General features: G+C 51.5%; 1 protein-coding gene across 1 annotated transcript; it reads left to right on the top strand.

The window, feature by feature from the left end:
* The first annotated feature begins 1,929 nt into the window (after nt 1-1,929).
* On the top strand, nt 1,930-17,809 carry ccdc102a (coiled-coil domain containing 102A). Its single transcript, XM_057025118.1, has 10 exons — nt 1,930-2,088; nt 7,869-8,294; nt 8,655-9,014; nt 9,332-9,579; nt 9,659-9,767; nt 12,789-12,905; nt 13,011-13,220; nt 13,440-13,610; nt 13,920-14,023; nt 16,481-17,809. The coding sequence occupies exons 2-10, from the start codon at nt 7,905-7,907 to the stop codon at nt 16,611-16,613; spliced, it is 1,842 nt and encodes a 613-aa protein (XP_056881098.1). The 5' UTR covers nt 1,930-2,088; nt 7,869-7,904; the 3' UTR covers nt 16,614-17,809.
* The last annotated feature ends 492 nt before the right edge of the window (nt 17,810-18,301 follow it).

The following is an 18,301-nucleotide window of genomic DNA, read 5'->3' as shown; positions in this document are numbered from 1 at the left end:
CTATAGAGACAATATAGAGACATTATAGAGGCATTATAGAGACAATAAAGAGACATTATAGAGACAATAAAGAGACATTATAGAGACAATATAGAGACATTATAGAGGCACTATAGAGGCATTATAGAGACAATATAGAGACATTATAGAGGCACTATAGAGGCATTATAGAGACAATATAGAGACATTAGAGAGGCATTATAGAAGAATTATAGAGGCATTACAGAGGCATTATAGAGGAATTATAGAGGCATTATAGAGACATCATAGAGGCATTATAGAGGAATTAGAGAGGAATTAGAGAGACATTACAGAGACAATATAGAGACATTATAGAGGCACTATAGAGGCATTATAGAGACAATATAGAGACATTATAGAGGAATTAGAGAGACATTAGAGAGGCATTATAGAGGCATTATAGAGACAATATAGAGACATTATAGAGACAATATAGAGACATTATAGAGACATTATAGAGGCATTATAGAGACATTATAGAGGCATTATAGAGACAATAAAGACACATTATAGAGACAATATAGAGACATTATAGAGGCACTATAGAGGCATTATAGAGACAATATAGAGACATTAGAGAGGCATTATAGAAGAATTATAGAGGCATTACAGAGGCATTATAGAGGAATTAGAGAGACATTACAGAGACATTATAGAGACATTAGAGAGGCATTATAGAAGAATTATAGAGGCATTATAGAGACATTATAGAGGAAATATAGAGACATTATAGAGGAATTATAGAGACATCATAGAGACATTATAGAGGCATTATAGAGGCATTATAGAGGCAGTATAGAGGAATTAGAGAGACATTAGAGAGACATTAGAGAGGCATTATAGAGGAATTATAGAGGCAGTATAGAGACATTATACAGGCTGCTGTGGTAACTGTCTGGGTGATGGAAAGGAGCCTTTATTGATGTGCTCATCAGATGGTTCCTGAGCTTTAAAAAGGAATTTGACTCTTTGATCTGTTTGGTTTGGCACGTATTAATGACGTTCTTGGATACAAATAGTATAGGGTATGTTAACAATTCAAGAATAAATGATAATATCAGGAAATTTCAAATGAAAAATAAAACTCCTACAGTTAGGTCTACATAAAGAGCTCCAACATGTGAATTTTATGAGTCAATTAATTTTTCTTATTCCATAAAAACTATAAATTGTTATTATATAATTTATTCACACAGAAACTGAAACATTTCAAGCCTGTGCTGTATTCAAGGAATCAGAAAGTTGAGTCAAAAGCAAGTGGGGGACGATGTGGGGGGCGAATGTCCATTTAGATGTTGGGGAGGACTGAGGCTGGAGTCGGAGCATCAGGACAGACGTGGACCTGGACTCTGCCACTGTCACATCTGAAGCTGAGAAAGCATCAGAGGCATCTCTCATGACAGGACAGCAGTAAATCCTGCTTTCCATCTGGGAATCACCTTTCCCGACTCTGAGGAGAGAGGAGAGACCACCACCCTGTTCTCTGTTGGTGCTGGAGCACTGACTTCCATCAGGTCCAGGGGCAGCGCAGGTCTGCCAGGAGATCACTTCCTGCTCCTACCCTGGAGATGCTGATGTCTGTCTCCAACAGGCACCTGATCAGACTACCCAAACCTCTTGAATCCAGCACGGCTGGACCCGCCAGCGGCCTCGCTGGGGCGGTCTGCTCCAAGCTTGAAGTGCTGCTATGACCACGAGTGAAGTGAAAGCTGATATCGCGGGTCATATTGCACGGGCGCGTGCACGAAGGTGGAGTAGTTTTAACTTGGGTGTCTGTATCGCGCTGACCAATGAGTCTTCGCCTTTTTGTTGCACTCGGGCTGTGATTGGCTGCGCGCGGCTCGCTGTCATCGAAGCGACAGATGATTGGTCAGAAGACTGGAACGACCCACAAGCCCCGCCCCTTTCCCCGCTGGGTGGGAGGAGGGTTTTTATGGGAGAAAAAAGAAGCTGCGCGAAAATATCGAGTGAGATTTGAGAAGAAAAAGGCCGATCGGGACTTGTTAACGGACTAAAAGTGGATCGGGCCGGACGGAGAGTGAGCGGCGTCCCGGGGGCTTGTTCACGGTAGGTTCTGCTGGGGTTGGTGGATCTTCTGCTGGGGTTGGCGGATCTTCTGCTGGGGTTGGTGGATCTCCTGGTGCTTTGTTGCTCTCAGCTATGGACTTCTCACACTGGTCTCAGTCCTTCCTAAAGCTCCTCAGTGAGGGGAATAAAGTGCCTTTGGCGTGATATCCTGCCTGGAGCAGAATCTGTCTAGAACCAGAGCAGAACCACTTCTTTTGGAACTAATGCACCACAACAGGCGTCCACGAATGGAGCCACAGCTACGAGAAAAGACCCTCGAAGAAGGTGTTTGACAGAGATGCTGGTCATGGCTGATCGGCATCGTGTGGAGCTTGACTTTGTCTTATTGAAACTAAAGGTTGGAGCTGCAGATCAGTCACGTTCTTCTTTGTGCTGATGCTTGTAGAGGAGGATTTGGAACCAAAAGTGAGGCTGATTTACTGGGGTAGATCCCAGACTGTTGCCGTGGAGCCCAGGAGAGATTTATTAGGCCTCCATTCAGACCCACCAGATCTGGATCAGCGCTCCAGACCAGCTCCTGTCCTGTTCAGTCTTTATTCGTTATCAAGCCTAACCAACAGTTGAGGAACATTCCTGTTCTTCTCTACACACACTCACACCTGTGCACCACCATCCTCACCTCAGTTATCCACCCACTCACCTAAAGATCAGACACGTGTGCCCCCCCCCCCCATTCAGCCAAAAACCAAAACCCCTCATGTCTTCTCTCATCCAACCCATAGACAGACAAATTTAGACTCTTTTGTAAACGTATAAACAAAAGACAAAGGCAAACCTAGCATTGACCAAAGTCTTGGAACCCTTTAGCACGTGCTTAACGATTAGCGGTGATTAATTGGAATGAAATGTGTCGGGAGCTGCTGTACCGGACCCTTGCACCAACAACCCCCTGTTCTCCAGATGAGAAACTGCTTCCACCTGGGAGTCCAGTTTCCTTGGGGAAAGAAGTTTCAACATGTATTGCTCCACATCTGCGCGGCTGCTTCAGCTCTGTTGGCTCTGGCCTGGTGGTCCGGACCCGGTTCAGCAGTATGGGCTGATGTGGGTCAGACTGTCCACATTCAGACCCTCCAGGTCCCGTTGTGGTGGGAGAGGCCATTTCATCAGGACAGAGCTGGGTGGGGAGCCCGTGCGGCCTGTTGCTGGACGGATCAGCGGGGCTGCTGACCTTCTGCTGAACACACTTCCTGTGTGGGATCTGGGCTTCCTGTTGTTTTTTCCCAGCCTGTCGGTGTGGACGACTCCCGCCTCCTCCCGATCGCCCTGCAGCCACGTTATTGTGTTGGCTGGTGGGAACGCTGCGTGATTGACGGCGTACCTTCCGCACATTCCAATCCCCCACACTGTTTACTCTGCTCCTCGAGGCCGCCTTGGCTCTGCTTCCTCGGCTCGCCCTGCCCTTCCCTCTGGTGTGGGCTTGGGTTGTTTAATTTTTGCCCTTTACAGCTGAAGTTCTTGTGTGTTAGAGTGTTAACAGTTGCCATACGTCCTAACCCTAACCCTAACCCCATTATAATGGTGTGCACGTCAGCTAAGGTGGGGTCATGGGGGGGGGGGGGGGGGGGTCCTAGCTTACTGTGTACTGAAAACTTTGACAGGTTCTGCGCTCGTTTCCATTTTTCCTGCTCCCTCACGATTCTCAGTGTATTTAAAGAAATGGAAAATGACATATTGGAATGTCCACATCTGTCACCATCTCGGTTTGTTCATGAGGTTTTGCATTTCCCGCATGGAGGTGGACTTGTGTATGAGACACCACGCTCCCATGAAACATACAACACCATCCACTTCTGCTCCATCTGCATTCCAGATGTAAAGAACAGAAGGTGGCAGATGTGGGGAACACAACACAGTTCTTGACAGGGAAAGAGCCAAACAATATGCTGGTGGTCACATCAATGTATGTGTGCCACCAACCATCAACCGTCCAAGAGGAATCATCTCAGAGGGGGAAGGACTGCCAAATATAAGTGTGCAAACTCTTACCACCATCATTCTAAGTAACTCTGATCATCTCCAGGTGACCTCCTGCTGCTCGAGCATCTCATTAGGAAGCAGAGAGCTCCTGAAGCTTCCGTGTTCTCATCCTTTGATGTATCGGCTACGAAACGGTGAAGGTCTTCATCAGGTGGAGAAAATGGGGCTCATTGAAAGGAGCTGATGTTCCAAAATAGAAGAGAAGAAGATTGGGCAGAGATGCTTCCAAGAGGAACATCTGGGAAAGACGGCAGGACGGAAGGCTTTTATTCTGGAAAAGAATCAGCAGCATGCGGATCAGGCCTGGAACCGGGGCCAAAGGCAGCTGCTGTCACATGTTCACGTCCACACGTTTGGCTAATGTACGAGCCTCGCTCTGCATCTGTAGCGTGCCATTAGCATTAGCTGCACCCCTTCCTGCCCTGAGGCCTCCTGAGCAGTAACTTTTGCAGGAAGGTGCCATTAAATATGGATACTTGGTTCCATGGTACCCAGAATTCCCCTGGAGAACAGAACGCTGTGTTCTTTAATTACCACGGCCCTTTTCTGTAGAGTTGAATTTCTCTTCCGAGAGTTGCCTGCTCAGTTGTGCTTGATACTAGTAACCGTCCCATTTACCAGCTGGTGGGTTAACCCTAACCCTAACCCAGCTTCACCCGTTTCTGTCTCTAAGTAGCACCTCTGTACCTTTCACACAGCTTAAATCGTGGCATGCAGCAGATTGCAGTGTACATTTTTAGCTTAGTTGCTAACGTCCCAAAACAACACAGGGTGTCATTTGGTCTGTCGGTCCACATAGTCCCCCATAATCACCTCCCTGGTCCACTTGACGTCGGCGGAGACCTGAAGCCCGTAGAGCCGGTCCAAACAGAGACCTGAAGCCCGTAGAGTCGGTCCTAACAGAGACCTGAAGCACGTAGAGCCGGTCCTAACAGAGACCTGAAGCCCGTAGAGCCGGTCCCCACAGCAACGCTCGGCCTTCATCCCCGGCCGGTCCGAGCTAGCTCGCTCAAGACTGACGGTTGTTTTCTCTTGTTAAGCACTGATGTTGTATCAGTGAATCCCATAATCACATCCAGCTGCTGGTGGGAATCAGCCATAAACCAGCACGTAAGACTTGTTCCTGTGGCTGCCACCATCTGAGTTTAGCGCCGTCGTTCCAGAGAAGCAGCTGCTTGGTCTCCCAGAAGCTTCATCCGTTGGACGACCTTAGGATTAAAAATGTCTTTTTTCGAATTAAACATAAAGATTCCAAGTGGAAGTTTGAAAATTCTTTCATTTCACTTTAATGGTGAGGATTGCATGTTTTAGACATTGGAACCTCTGTTCCTGCTACACTGATGACCCCCCACCCCCCTTTACCTTTAGAGGTATCAGTACATTTATAAATCTAAACATGAGCTAGCTTTCTAAGCTAGGAGGCTTTTATGCTGTGCAATGCAAAATGCACCTTTATTTGCTGTGCTCCAAAAATCCCAAACTAATAATGTTGTGGTATTTAGCTCCAGGAGCTACTAGAACCTACTAACCAGCCTTCTGTGGTCAGTGTTGTCCAGGACAAATGTCCAGGTATGGTGACGCTGTTTAGCCTCCGTCTTGTCGATGCTCCCTTGACAGGAGCTGCTGCAGGTACCTGGTCTCATCTCAACCTCAGCGACTTTATCTGGAGCCAGCAGCCTCAGCAGTGAGGCCCAGACCTCCCTCACCCAGACATCTCCTCCAGCTCCTCTGGGAGTATTCAGAGGTGCTCCCAGGCCGGAACACCTCCCATCAAATCCCTGATCGGGTGGATGAACCACCTCAGCTGACTGCTCCCGTAGCGGAGGAGCAGCGGCTCTATGCCCAGCTCCTCGCCAGTGCCCCCTCCCCACAGCTCTAAGGGACAACCTCCCTGAGACAAAGCTCCTATCGGCCGCCCGCATCTGCCATCTTGTCCTTGTGATCCCTCCCCAAAGTTCACGACCATTGGTGAGAATGGAAGCTCAGTCTGGTCGGAGCTTTGCCTCATGACTCCGCTCTTCTTCACCACAATGGTCCGGTACACCACATCACCTGGCTCCAGCCTTCCCTCACTCATGACAAGACCCCAAGATACTTGAGCGCCTCCTCTTGAGGCAGGACCTCTCCACCAACCTGGAGAGGGAAAGCCACCCTTTTCCGGTGTCCACACCCTTCCATGGACTTAGAGGTGCTGGTTCTTATCCCAGCCACTTCAGTCAGATGAAATCTGCCCCAATGCATTCTGAAGGTTCTGGACGTGCGGAAGGCTCTGGAGGTGCTGAAGGCTCTGGAGGTGCTGAAGGTTCTGGAGGTGCTGAAGCTCTGGAGGTGCTGAAGGCTCTAGAAGTGCTGAAGGCTCTGGAGGTGCTGAAGGTTCTGGAGGTGCTGAAGGCTCTAGAGGTGCTTGCTGAAGGCTCTGGAGGTGCTGAAGGCTCTTGAGGTGCTGAAGGCTCTGGAGGTGCTGAAGGCTCTAGAGGTGCTGAAGGCTCTGGAGGTGCTGAAGGCTCTGGAGGTGCTGAAGGTTCTGGAGGTGCTGGAGGCTCTAGAGGTGCTGAAGGCTCTGGAGGTGCTGAAGGCTCTTGAGGTGCTGAAGGCTCTGGAGGTGCTGAAGGCTCTGGAGGTGCTGAAGGCTCTAGAGGTGCTGAAGGCTCTGGAGGTGCTGAAGGCTCTGGAGGTGCTGAAGGCTCTGGAGGTGCTGAAGGCTCTAGAGGTGCTGAAGGTGCTGAAGGTTCTGGAGGTGCTGAAGGCTTGATGAAGCCAGCAGGACGTCATCTGCAAAAAACAGAGGTGTAAACTGGACCCCGCTCCAGCCCCTGGCTTTGCTAAGAAATTCTGTGCCTGAACAGAACCAGAACCCCAACTGCCTTGCAATGCTGGGGAGGCGTGTCAACCGAGACAGCCTGACACCCAGAGACCAGAGGCACTCAGGGCAGACCTCCTCACCCCCGATGCCTGGCCACCAAGGAGCTTGCTGACAGGCTCAGTGACCTTAGCTTGGGTGATGGCCGAGTCCACCTCCCAGAGTAGCTCCTGGAACTATTCCCTCCACAGTCCACCAATGTCCCCAGGCGTTGGGTGGGGGCACAGGGGCGGGTCGGCCCGGTGGACACTGATGCAGTACCGTACGATATTGTCGATGCTGAAGAGGCGTTTTCTTAATTCTATTTTTAGATTTAGATTAGGGAACATCTTTTAATCATTAACTTCCTGCGTACTAACGCGTATTAGCAGCATAATGATGCTTCATTATTCATGACGAAGCTCTTGTGTTTATTACACCATTAACGAAGGCTTGGCCAGCTATAACCTCCTTATTACTGCATGTGCTCTGACAGTAGGAGGTGGTTGTTCATGATTTCTGTTCTTGACACTCAGCTGATGCAGTATGATAACCTAGCTAGGTCCGTCTGCAGGTGTGGACCTTCAACACCTCTGCTTGGTCTTTGATGTCTCTTCATCTCCAGCTGAACATGAGCTGGTTTTCTCTCAGCACTTTTGAACACTGGAACAGTTCCAGAGGCTTTGAGGCAGTGCTGAGGGGGAATTGTGACTCTGAGATAGAGAGATGATTATTCTGAGCTGGATCCAGATCTAGCTACTGTCCCCATTCTGGCTCAGGAAGAGATCCAGTTTTTAAAAGCTGGACCTCCTGTGAAGAAGAATCACATATCCCAGAATCCTAATATCAGCTATAGAGGTGTGTGTGTGTGGGTGGGGGGGGGGGGGGCTCTAGCTTGCAGCTTTAGTTTGCCTGTGTTGATGTTCTTCCTAATTGTCTCTAGGTGGATTGATCTTTGGAGACCACGATGCTCTCTTGAATGAGCCAAGCTCCCCTTCATCCCACCATCATGAACCACACACCTAGCCCCCACCTGTCTGATGGCAAGGGTGCCGGCGGTAGCCTGTTGTGCAGCCTGGGCTTGGGGTCCGACCGGGGGGTCCGCTCCCCCGACAGCCTGTCCCACACGCCGAGCCCCACAGGAGACACGACCAGCTCCAGCCCACCATTGCTACTGTCCCCTGGGCTTGGAGGCATCGGTCTATGTTCCCTGGGGGCCATGGGAGACAGCACTGGGCCAGACTGGGAGAGTAGGGAGGAACTGAGGCTCCGGGAGCTGGAGGAGGCTCGAGCTCGGGCAGCCCAGATGGAGAAGACCATGAGGTGGTGGTCCGACTGCACTGCAAACTGGAGAGAGAAGTGGAGCAAGGTCAGCGTGCACTCCTCCTTATTTCATTAGCATCCTTGACGTTAGCATTTATGCACCAGCTTCTCAAGGACTTTATTGCCTTCAGGCACTCGTTATCTTTGTTGTAATAACACACTGTGTATACATGCTTTATAATCGAGGCTTTGATCTTTGGAAGGTCATTACCTGGAAATCTCGCTAAATCTCTTTAGGACTTTTGGAGTTCTGCGAACAAACAAATGTGGGCTGTCACATGACATCCACGAAGGTCACATGACTGTGGAGGTCACGTGATGTCCCTGGAGGTCACAAGACATCCACGGAGGCCACGTGATGTCCCTGGAGGTCATACTAAAAATGAACTCCGCTTGTGTCTTGAAGGTTCGGGCCGAGCGGAACCGTGCTCGAGATGAGGTTCGCCAGCTGAGGCAGCGGCTCGATACTCTAACCAAAGAATTGAGCAACGTTCGGCGGGAGCGCCAAGAGCTCGCCGTGGAGAACGAGAGTTTCCGGCAGGGGTCGCACCGCAGCGAGCGCACTTCTCCTGCAGCTTCATTCGTTGGACGCCCCGGGGGCGTTTCTGCTTCCTCTCCCTCTATCCTTCCCTCCTACCCTCCCCCCTCCTCTCCAGTCCATGCTGACCAGAAACTGGGCCCAGCTGGGGATGATCCACCAGGGTCTCCAGAGGCAGAACCAGTGAGAGACGTGGCCTTAGATGGACAAAGATTGAGTCAAGAAAAAGTGAGTTTTCACCGTGTTTCGACCGTTGCTGTAATGCTAAGGCTAACGTAAAGCTAGCGCTGACGGGGCTGAACACGGCGTGCAGTGGTAGCTGCGACTCTGAGGTGCTCGCAAAGATGAATAATCAAGATAACAATAAGACTGATCACCTTCACGCTCATCCTTCCCTGCAGTGATTATTGACGATAATGAATGCAGGAAGGAACAAGTTGAGTTCTTAAAGGAGCCGCGTGGTCTCTTCGAGAGTGTCCTGCAGGTATCTGGCGTGGTCCCGGTCCTGGCTTCCTCTCATATGAACACGCTTGTGTGTCTGACAGGACTTGGTGACCATGGAGTCAGGTCCTAGCTCCAGAAGCCCAGAAGGTGAGCTGAAGGACTGGGACAGTCGTAGCATTATCGCTTCTGTTAACCCTGCTGCATTACGCACACTGTCTGGGACAAGCCGGCAGGAACGCAGCCGGCAGCTGTGGGAGGGTATCAGCACAGAGGAGGAGGACTCGGGCAAAGTTAATGCGCTACAGCTTCGCCTAGACGAGTCACAGAAGGTCCTGCTGAAGGAGCGAGAGTAAGAGGAGCCCCACGCCAGCGAGGCTAATCAAGGCTACCGCACGCTAAAACCTCCGTGTGTCTTTACCCCCCCCCAGAGACAAACTCGCACTGAACAAGTGCATCGAGAGGCTGGAGGCAGAACGCAGCCAGTGGAAGCTGAAATATGAGGAGCTGAGCAAAAACAAGCAGGAAGTCCTCAAACAGGTGAGTGAGGTCATGTCTCAGGAACTGGCGTGCGTCTAGAACCCAAACGCTCTCCAAATGTGTGAGCACAGACTCGGCGAGACGTCTCGGTGACGGTCCGTAATCATGAGGCTTTGAAGACAAAACACGCCACATTTAAATCGAAACTTCCCAACAAATGTTTAGAGTTAGTCTGATAAAATGATTCACAGCAGCATCAAAGCACCACAGGAGGTCGCTCAAGCGTACGACACGTTGTTAGCATCCAGAATGGCTCAATGCTAATGCTTATGATCACACGGGACACTGCTCAGCAGAAGAAGCTCAGAGACGTTTCGGAGCTGGAAGCAGATTCTTTGGGTTCAAGGATATTGACAAAATCAAGACTCCAAAAGAGACATCTGCTGCTGGGAATAACGTCCATCATGATTGTGGGGCACCAGTTCACCCTCTAACCCTAACCCCATAACCCTCTAATCCTCTAACCCTCTAACCCCATAACCCCCTAACCCTAACCCCATAACCCTCTAACCCTAACCCTCTAACCCTAACCCCTTAACCCTAACCCTAACCCCCTAACCCTCTAACCCTAACCCTCTAACCCTCTAACCCTAACCCTCTAACCCTAACCCTCTAACCCTAACCCCTAACCCTCTAACCGTAACCCCCTAACCCTAACCCTCTAACCCTAACCCTCTAACCCTCTAACCCTCTAACCCTAACCCCCTAACCCTCTAACCCTAACCCTCTAACCCTAACCCCTAACCCTAACCCTCTAACCCTAACCTCTAACCCTCTAACCCTAACCCTCTAACCCTAACCCTCTAACCCTCTAACCCTAACCCCCTAACCCTAACCCTAACCCCCTAACCCTCTAACCCTTACCCTCTAACCCTAACCCTAACCCTCTAACCCTAACCCTCTAACCCTCTAACCTAACCCTCTAACCCTAACCCTCTAGCCCTCTAACCCTAACCCTCTAACCCTCTAACCCTAACCCTCTAACCCTAATCCTCTAACCCTCTAACCCTAACCCCCTAACCCTAACCCTCTAACCCTAACCCCCTAACCCTCTAACCCTAACCCTCTACCCTCTAACCCTAACCCTCTAACCCTCTAACCCTAACCCTCTAACCCTCTAACCCTAACCCTCTAACCCTAACCCTCTAACCCTCTAACCCTCTAACCCTAACCCTCTAACCCTCTAACCCTAACCCTCTAACCCTCTAACCCTAACCCTCTAACCCTAACCCTAACCCTAACCCTAACCCTCTAACCCTAACCCTCTAACCCTAACCCTCTAACCCTAACCCTCTAACCCTCTAACCCTCTAACCCTAACCCCCTAACCCTCTAACCTAACCCTCTAACCCTAACCCCCTAACCCTAACCCTCTAACCCTAACCCTCTAACCCTCTAACCTAACCCTCTAACCCTAACCCTCTAACCCTCTAACCCTAACCCCTAACCCTAACCCTAACCCTCTAACCTCTAACCCTAACCCTCTAACCCTAACCCTAACCCTCTAACCCTAACCCTCTAACCCTCTAACCCTAACCCTCTAACCCTAACCCTCTAGCCCTCTAACCCTAACCCTCTAACCCTCTAACCCTACCCTCTAACCCTAATCCTCTAACCCTCTAACCCTAACCCCCTAACCCTAACCCTCTAACCCTAACCCCCTAACCCTCTAACCCTAACCCTCTAACCCTCTAACCCTAACCCTCTAACCCTCTAACCCTAACCCTCTAACCCTCTAACCCTAACCCTCTAACCCTAACCCTCTAACCCTCTAACCCTCTAACCCTAACCCCCTAACCCTCTAACCCTAACCCTCTAACCCTAACCCCCTAACCCTAACCCTCTAACCCTAACCCTCTAACCCTCTAACCGTAACCCCCTAACCCTAACCCTCTAACCCTCTAACCCTAGCCCTCTAACCCTAACCCTAACCCCTAACCCTCTAACCCTTACCCTCTAACCCTAACCCTAACCCTCTAACCCTAACCCTCTAACCCTCTAACCCTAACCTCTAACCCTAACCCTCTAGCCCTCTAACCCTAACCCTCTAACCCTCTAACCCTAACCCTCTAACCCTAATCCTCTAACCCTCTAACCCTAACCCCCTAACCCTAACCCTCTAACCTAACCCCCTAACCCTCTAACCCTAACCCTCTAACCCTCTAACCCTAACCCTCTAACCCTCTAACCCTAACCTCTAACCCTCTAACCCTAACCCTCTAACCCTAACCCTCTAACCCTCTAACCCTCTAACCCTAACCCCCTAACCCTCTAACCCTAACCCTCTAACCCTCTACCCTAACCCTCTAACCCTAACCCTCTAACCCTCTAACCTAACCCTCTAGCCCTCTAACCCTCTAACCCTAACCCTCTAACCCTAACCCCCTAACCCTCTAACCCTAACCCTCTAACCCAGCCCCTCACAAAAGAGATGTAACCTCAAGTGACCAGCTGGTCAAATAAAGGTTCAATCAAGAACCAGCCAACTCTGCTCTTTTAGGGCTTTTTGTGAGAACAACTATGAAAGTGGACACACTCCAGTTGGTGGCCTCGGTGGAGCCGAGTGCAGTCAGGTGTGAACACAGCTGGAAGCTGGTTGAGAAGCAGTTTGGTGGAGGAAAGGTCAGGACCTGGGGCTGCCTGGCCTGTTTTCCTTGATCCAAACCAGAAGGGCTTCAGAAAAGCAGCGTGTGTCTTTTGGAGGAGCCGAGTCAGAGCTGATCCCAGCGGAGATGCTGTGGATGACGCCAACACAGACCAGGACAGAGACCTTCTGCTGGGACTGAGGTGCTCCTCAGTGATGGGCAGCTCTGCCCCACCACTACAGACGGGGCTTGTTAGTAGTTCCAGGGTCCTGTTGAGGTTGTTGGATAGAGATTATCAATAACCTGAGGGAGGTGAAGATGAACCACAACAGAGACATCAAAGGATTCAGTGTTCCCTTTAACTGGGTGTGTTTGAAGACTAACGTCATGAAACACCTCATCTTATTATTATTGTCTGTCTGGCCTCCTCTGTGTAGCTGAACCTGCTCAAAGAAATCCACCAGGATGAACTGGGCCGCATCTCTGAAGACTTGGAGGATGAACTGGGAGCCCGAACCAGCATGGACAAGAAACTGGCTGAACTGCGAGCTGAGGTCAGGACACGTTGGTCCTTCGATCAGTCTTCCAGAGCCACGTGGTCTGAATGTCCAGGAGGTTCCCTCCCTTGTTCTCATGGCTGCTGTGTCTGTCTGTGTCAGATGGAGAGGTTGCAGGTGGAGAACGCTGCCGAATGGGGGCGCAGGGAGCGCTTAGAAACGGAGAAACTGGCTCTGGAGAGGGACAACAAGAAGCTGAGGGCACACGCTGAAGATATGGAAGAGCAGCTGGCCAAGAAACGGCGGCAGGCAACCTCGGCGCTCGACAGCGACCTGAAGGCCATCCAGGGGGAACTGTTTGAGAGGAACAAGGTGGGCCGGCGTTGAGGAGACAGGCTCAGTCGTTCACTCACCCCTGAATGTCAGCTCCAGAGTTTTGTGCTCATAAATGAACGCCGCTCTTCCACAAACGAGCATGAGCTTATTCCTAAAGGCCTCAGGAAGGTTGACAGGATTCATAGCTGACCTGTTGGTGATGCAGGGTGAAGATGTCCTCGCCAACACCAGCTAACTTCTGCGCTGTCCTTCCAGGAGCTGGCTGACCTCCGCCACGTTCACTCTAAACTCAAGAAGCAGTTCCAGGAGAAGACCACGGAGCTGGCTCACGCCAACCGCAGGGTGGAGAGCCACGAGGCCGAGGTCAAGAAGCTCCGACTGAGAGTGGAGGAACTAAAGAAGGAGTTGGGCCAGGCTGAAGATGAGGTGGGAGCAGAGAACTCACAAACCACCCATGTAGAAACAGTAGAACTAGTCCTGTTAGTTCTGTGTCTGGACTGTGGAGGACTGGACATTCTCCTCTGTATAATTCTGCTCTGTGTGTGTGTGTGTGTGTGTGTGTGTGTGTGTGTGTTTGTGTTTGTGCATGTGCGTGTGTGTGTGTGTGTGTGTGTGTGTGTGTGTGTGTGTGTGTGTGTGTGTGGTGTGTGTGTGTGTGTTTGTGTTTGTGCATGTGCGTGTGTGTGTGTGTGTGTGTGTGTGTGTGTGTGTGTGTGTGTGTGTGTGCGCCTCCAGCTCGATGAGTCTCATAACCAGAGCAGGAAGCTGCAGAGGTCTCTGGACGAACAGGTGGAACAAACGGAGAACCTGCAGGTACAACTGGAACACTTGCAGTCAAGGTGAGGAACACACACACACACACACACACGGGTGATACTATGTTTGTGAGTACCGTACCATCACAACTAACCCTAACCTGAACCAATCCTACCCATAACATCGAGTCTCTGCGTGAGACCGGCCACAACTTGGTAACAAGAATAAGGTCCATTACTCCTGTAGATGAGTGCCCATGGCAACCGTCTGCCCATGGTGACCGTCTGCCCATGGCAACCATCTGCCCATGGCAACCATCTGCCCATGGCGACCGTCTGCCCCTGGCGCCCATCTGCCCCTAGTAACCATCTGCCCATGGCGACTGTCTGCACATGGCGACTGTCTGCCCCTAGCAACCGTCTGCCCATGGCGACCGTCTGCCCATGGCGACCGTCTGCCCATGGTGACCGTCTGCCCCTAGCAACCGTCTGCCCATGGCACCCATCTGCCCATGGCGACCGTCTGCCCATGGTGACTGTCTGCCCCTAGCAACCATTTGCCCATGGCGACCGTCTGCCCATGGCGACCGTCTGCCCCTAGCAACCGTCTGCCCATGGCAACCATCTGCCCATGGCAACCATCTGCCCGTGGCGACCGTCTGCCCGTGGCGACCGTCTGCCCGTGGCGACCGTCTGCCCCTGGCGCCCATCTGCCCCTAGTAACCATCTGCCCATGGCAACTGTCTGCACATGGCGACTGTCTGCCCCTAGCAACCGTCTGCCCATGGCGACCGTCTGCCCATGGCGACCGTCTGCCCATGGTGACCGTCTGCCCCTAGCAACCGTCTGCCCATGGCGCCCGTCTGCCCCTAGTACCATCTGCCCATGGCACCCATCTGCCCATGGCGACCGTCTGCCCATGGTGACTGTCTGCCCCTAGCAACCATTTGCCCATGGCGACCGTCTGCCCATGGCGACCGTCTGCCCCTAGCAACCGTCTGCCCATGGCAACCATCTGCCCGTGGCAACCATCTGCCCGTGGCGACCGTCTGCCCCCGTGGCGACCGTCTGCCCGTGGCGACCGTCTGCCCGTGGCGACCGTCTGCCCGTGGCAACTGTCTGCCCATGGCAACTGCCACGTCAGGGCTCTGGGGCGGTTGGGCCATTTTTCCCTGCTACTCTGAGCCAGAGCAGAAAAACACTTTTCATACGACAGTCGTTGATTTTTAAACATCCCAACCAGCCACTGACTTCACATTTGAATGATAATCAAAGGGTTTGTTGGTGACCAACATCATGGCTTTATTGTGAGTCGGCCTCCTGTCCCCCTGTGTCTCCCCTCCCCTCGTGTCCCCCTGTGTCTCCCCCCTCCCTCGTGTCTCCCCTCCCCTCCTGTCCCCCTGTGTCTCCTCTCCCCTCCTGTCCCCCTGTGTCTCCCCTCCCCTCGTGTCCCCCTGTGTCTCCCCTCCCCTCGTGTCTCCCCTCCCCTCGTGTCCCCCTGTGTCTCCTCTCCCCTCCTGTCCCCCTGTGTCTCCCCTCCCCTCGTGTCCCCCTGTGTCTCCCCTCCTGTCCCCCTGTGTCTCCTCTCCCCTCGTGTCCCCCTGTGTCTCCCCTCGTGTCCCCCTGTGTCTCCCCTCCCCTCGTGTCTCCCCTCCCCTCGTGTCCCCCTGTGTCTCCCCTCCCCTCGTGTCCCCTTGTGTCCCCCTGTGTCTCCCCACCCCTCGTGTCCCCCTGTGTCTCCCCTCGTGTCCCCTTGTGTGTGTCCCCCTGTGTCTCCCCTCCCCTCGTGTCTCCCCTCCCCTCGTGTCCCCCTGTGTCTCCCCTCCCCTCGTGTCCCCCTGTGTCTCCCCTCGTGTCCCCTTGTGTCCCCCTGTGTCTCCCCACCCCTCGTGTCCCCCTGTCTCCCCTCGTGTCCCCTTGTGTCCCCCTGTGTCTCCCCTCCCCTCGTGTCTCCCTGTGTCTCCCCTCCCCTCGTGTCCCCCTGTGTCTCCCCTCCCCTCGTGTCCCCCTGTGTCTCCCCTCCCCTCGTGTCTCCCCTCCCCTCGTGTCCCCCTGTGTCTCCCCTCCCCTCGTGTCCCCCTGTGTCTCCCCTCGTGTCCCCCTGTGTCTCCCCACCCCTTGTGTCCCCCTGTGTCTCCCCACCCCTCGTGTCCCCCTGTGTCTCCCCTCGTGTCCCCTTGTGTCCCCCTGTGTCTCCCCTCCCCTCCCCTCGTGTCCCCCTGTGTCTCCCCTCGTGTCCCCTTGTGTCCCCCTGTGTCTCTCCCCACCCCTCGTGTCCCCCTGTGTCTCCCCTCGTGTCCCCTTGTGTCCCCGTGTCTCCCCTTCCCCTGGTGTCCCCCTGTGTCCCCCTCCTGTCCCCCTGTGTCTCCTCTCCCCTCGTGTCCCCCTGTGTCTCCCCTCGTGTCCCCCTGTGTCTCCCCACCCCTCGTCTCCCCTCGTGTCCCCTTGTGTCCCCCTGTGTCTCCCCACCCCTCGTGTCCCCTGTGTCTCCCCTCCCCCCTGTCCCCCTGTGTCCCCCCCCCCGTGTCCCCCTGTGTCCAGACTGCGGCGGCAGCAGCAGAATCCTAGCTTGTTCGGGAAGATGCGATCTGCTCGATTTGGTCCTGAAAATCCAGATGAGCCAACCAGTGATGGTGATGAAGAGGATGAAGAGCTGCAGCTCCAGATCCCATAACACACACACACACAACACACACACACACACACCACACACACCACACACACACACACACACGGACGTACAGAAAGAGGAAGAGGTTGATGAAGAAGGTGACTCCTGTTCAAAGTTCCAGCTCTGCTTTGATGCAGTAAATATCCATAGGCTGAAGTCTGGTGGTGCCATTACCTCATCTCCAGAAGGCGGGAGCCTCTGTCCCAGAACTTAACAAACGTATCACTGACAACCACCAAACAGCACATTTCCCACTTATTTAAAGACGTCCACCACTTTCCTGCCGAAAAAGACAATTGTAAATGGATTTGATCAGCTGGCAGTAGGGAGCAGTGTTGACGGTGGTTCCTGGTCCTGTCAGACTGGTCCAAGTCCACACTGAGAATGGAAGGGGCAGCAGAATAACCTCCACTATTCTGATGTTCTGTAGCTCAACATCCCATGTTAGTCAGGAGTGACAGTGCTCTCATGTTTAACAGATCTGACTGAATTTCTATTGACTTCATTTCTTTCCTCTGATGTACAAAAGCTGAGGACTCTCCGCCTCGGCCGACCTGTCTGAATTCCTACCTTTGCTGTTTTGCTCATTAAACCCAACATCAGCACTGCTTCCTGTGCGCTGCCGTGCATCCTGCCCGCATCTTAACTCTGCGTTACCTCAGTGTCCTGTTAGCACTTCACTCGGCTCGCAATGATGGAAAATTGGCATCCACCATGAGTCGATTTTGAGAAACTTTAACGACATACTTAGAATTGGGGAACAAGTGTCATTTAAATTTTAGCTGCAAGTGGTTTCAGACCCTCTCTGCAAGCATAATCTTCCAATTGACAAGTTATGTTGTGCTTTACAATATTTTATTCCTGCTTAGTGCTGCGTCTGTCCTGGATCGATGATTTAAACGTACAACAGACACGCTTCTATTACTCATATTTATTCTACTTCTAATAGCAATCACAGTTATTGTTATTCTGAGTCCTCATGTGTGGCCTGAGCTGTCCAAGCAATAGAAAATTATTCCTTTTCCTCTCTTCACTTACAAAGTGTTACCACATGATCTTCACCTCTGATGCTGGAAGGGGACCAAGATATTTTTATTGATCAGTATTCTGAACTATTTATGTTATTGTCATGTTTTACTTTTTATAATTGAACTATATCAGTGGTTTTGTATTCAATAAATTTCAGCTGTAAATACAAATATCCTCCTTGTTTTTATCCCTTTCTTAAGTAAATTTATCTACAGTGTGAAAATCCACAAAGTTGCTAGTTTCTAATACATAATGTGTAATGTGCATTTACACAAAAGGCCAAATCATTTCAAAGTGTTTCATATATTTACATTTGCAATAAAGAAAGACTTGCATATAAATGTGTAGGGTAATAATTCTGGGTGTGTAGTAGATAAGTCATTCAGTAACATTCTATAATAAACATAATATAAAGTTCACTACAACTGCTGTTTCCAGCCTTATTGTTAAAACTATCAAAGTCTAAGATGTGCCTATTAATCTAGATCACTGTTAAAAACAAACAAGCACCAGTTCTGCGGATGTTTTGGTCATTATGACAGAAGAATTCGGACTTCTGTTTAATATTTTTTAAACTGCATAAATACGACAAAACGCAATTGAAACTGTTTACTTTAAGCCAACCAGGAAGTGTTCACCCCGTTTCCGCCTCTGATTGGCTG

The sequence above is a fragment of the Takifugu flavidus genome, chromosome 2 (genome assembly GCF_003711565.1).
Source record: "Takifugu flavidus isolate HTHZ2018 chromosome 2, ASM371156v2, whole genome shotgun sequence".
NCBI classification, from domain to species: Eukaryota; Metazoa; Chordata; class Actinopteri; order Tetraodontiformes; family Tetraodontidae; genus Takifugu; species Takifugu flavidus.
The sequence above is the reverse complement of the archived record's forward strand: the minus strand, read 5'-3'. Positions and strand labels throughout refer to the sequence as shown.

Bases quoted from the DNA above. Each gene is read 5' to 3' on its own strand.
- ccdc102a (XM_057025118.1), top strand. From the start codon at position 7,905: ATGAGCCAAGCTCCCCTTCATCCCACCATCATGAACCACACACCTAGC. The intron at 9,580-9,658 runs GTAAGAGGAGCC...ACCCCCCCCCAG, and splicing joins GTCCTGCTGAAGGAGCGAGA to AGACAAACTCGCACTGAACA. The intron at 13,221-13,439 runs GTGGGCCGGCGT...CTGTCCTTCCAG, and splicing joins AACTGTTTGAGAGGAACAAG to GAGCTGGCTGACCTCCGCCA.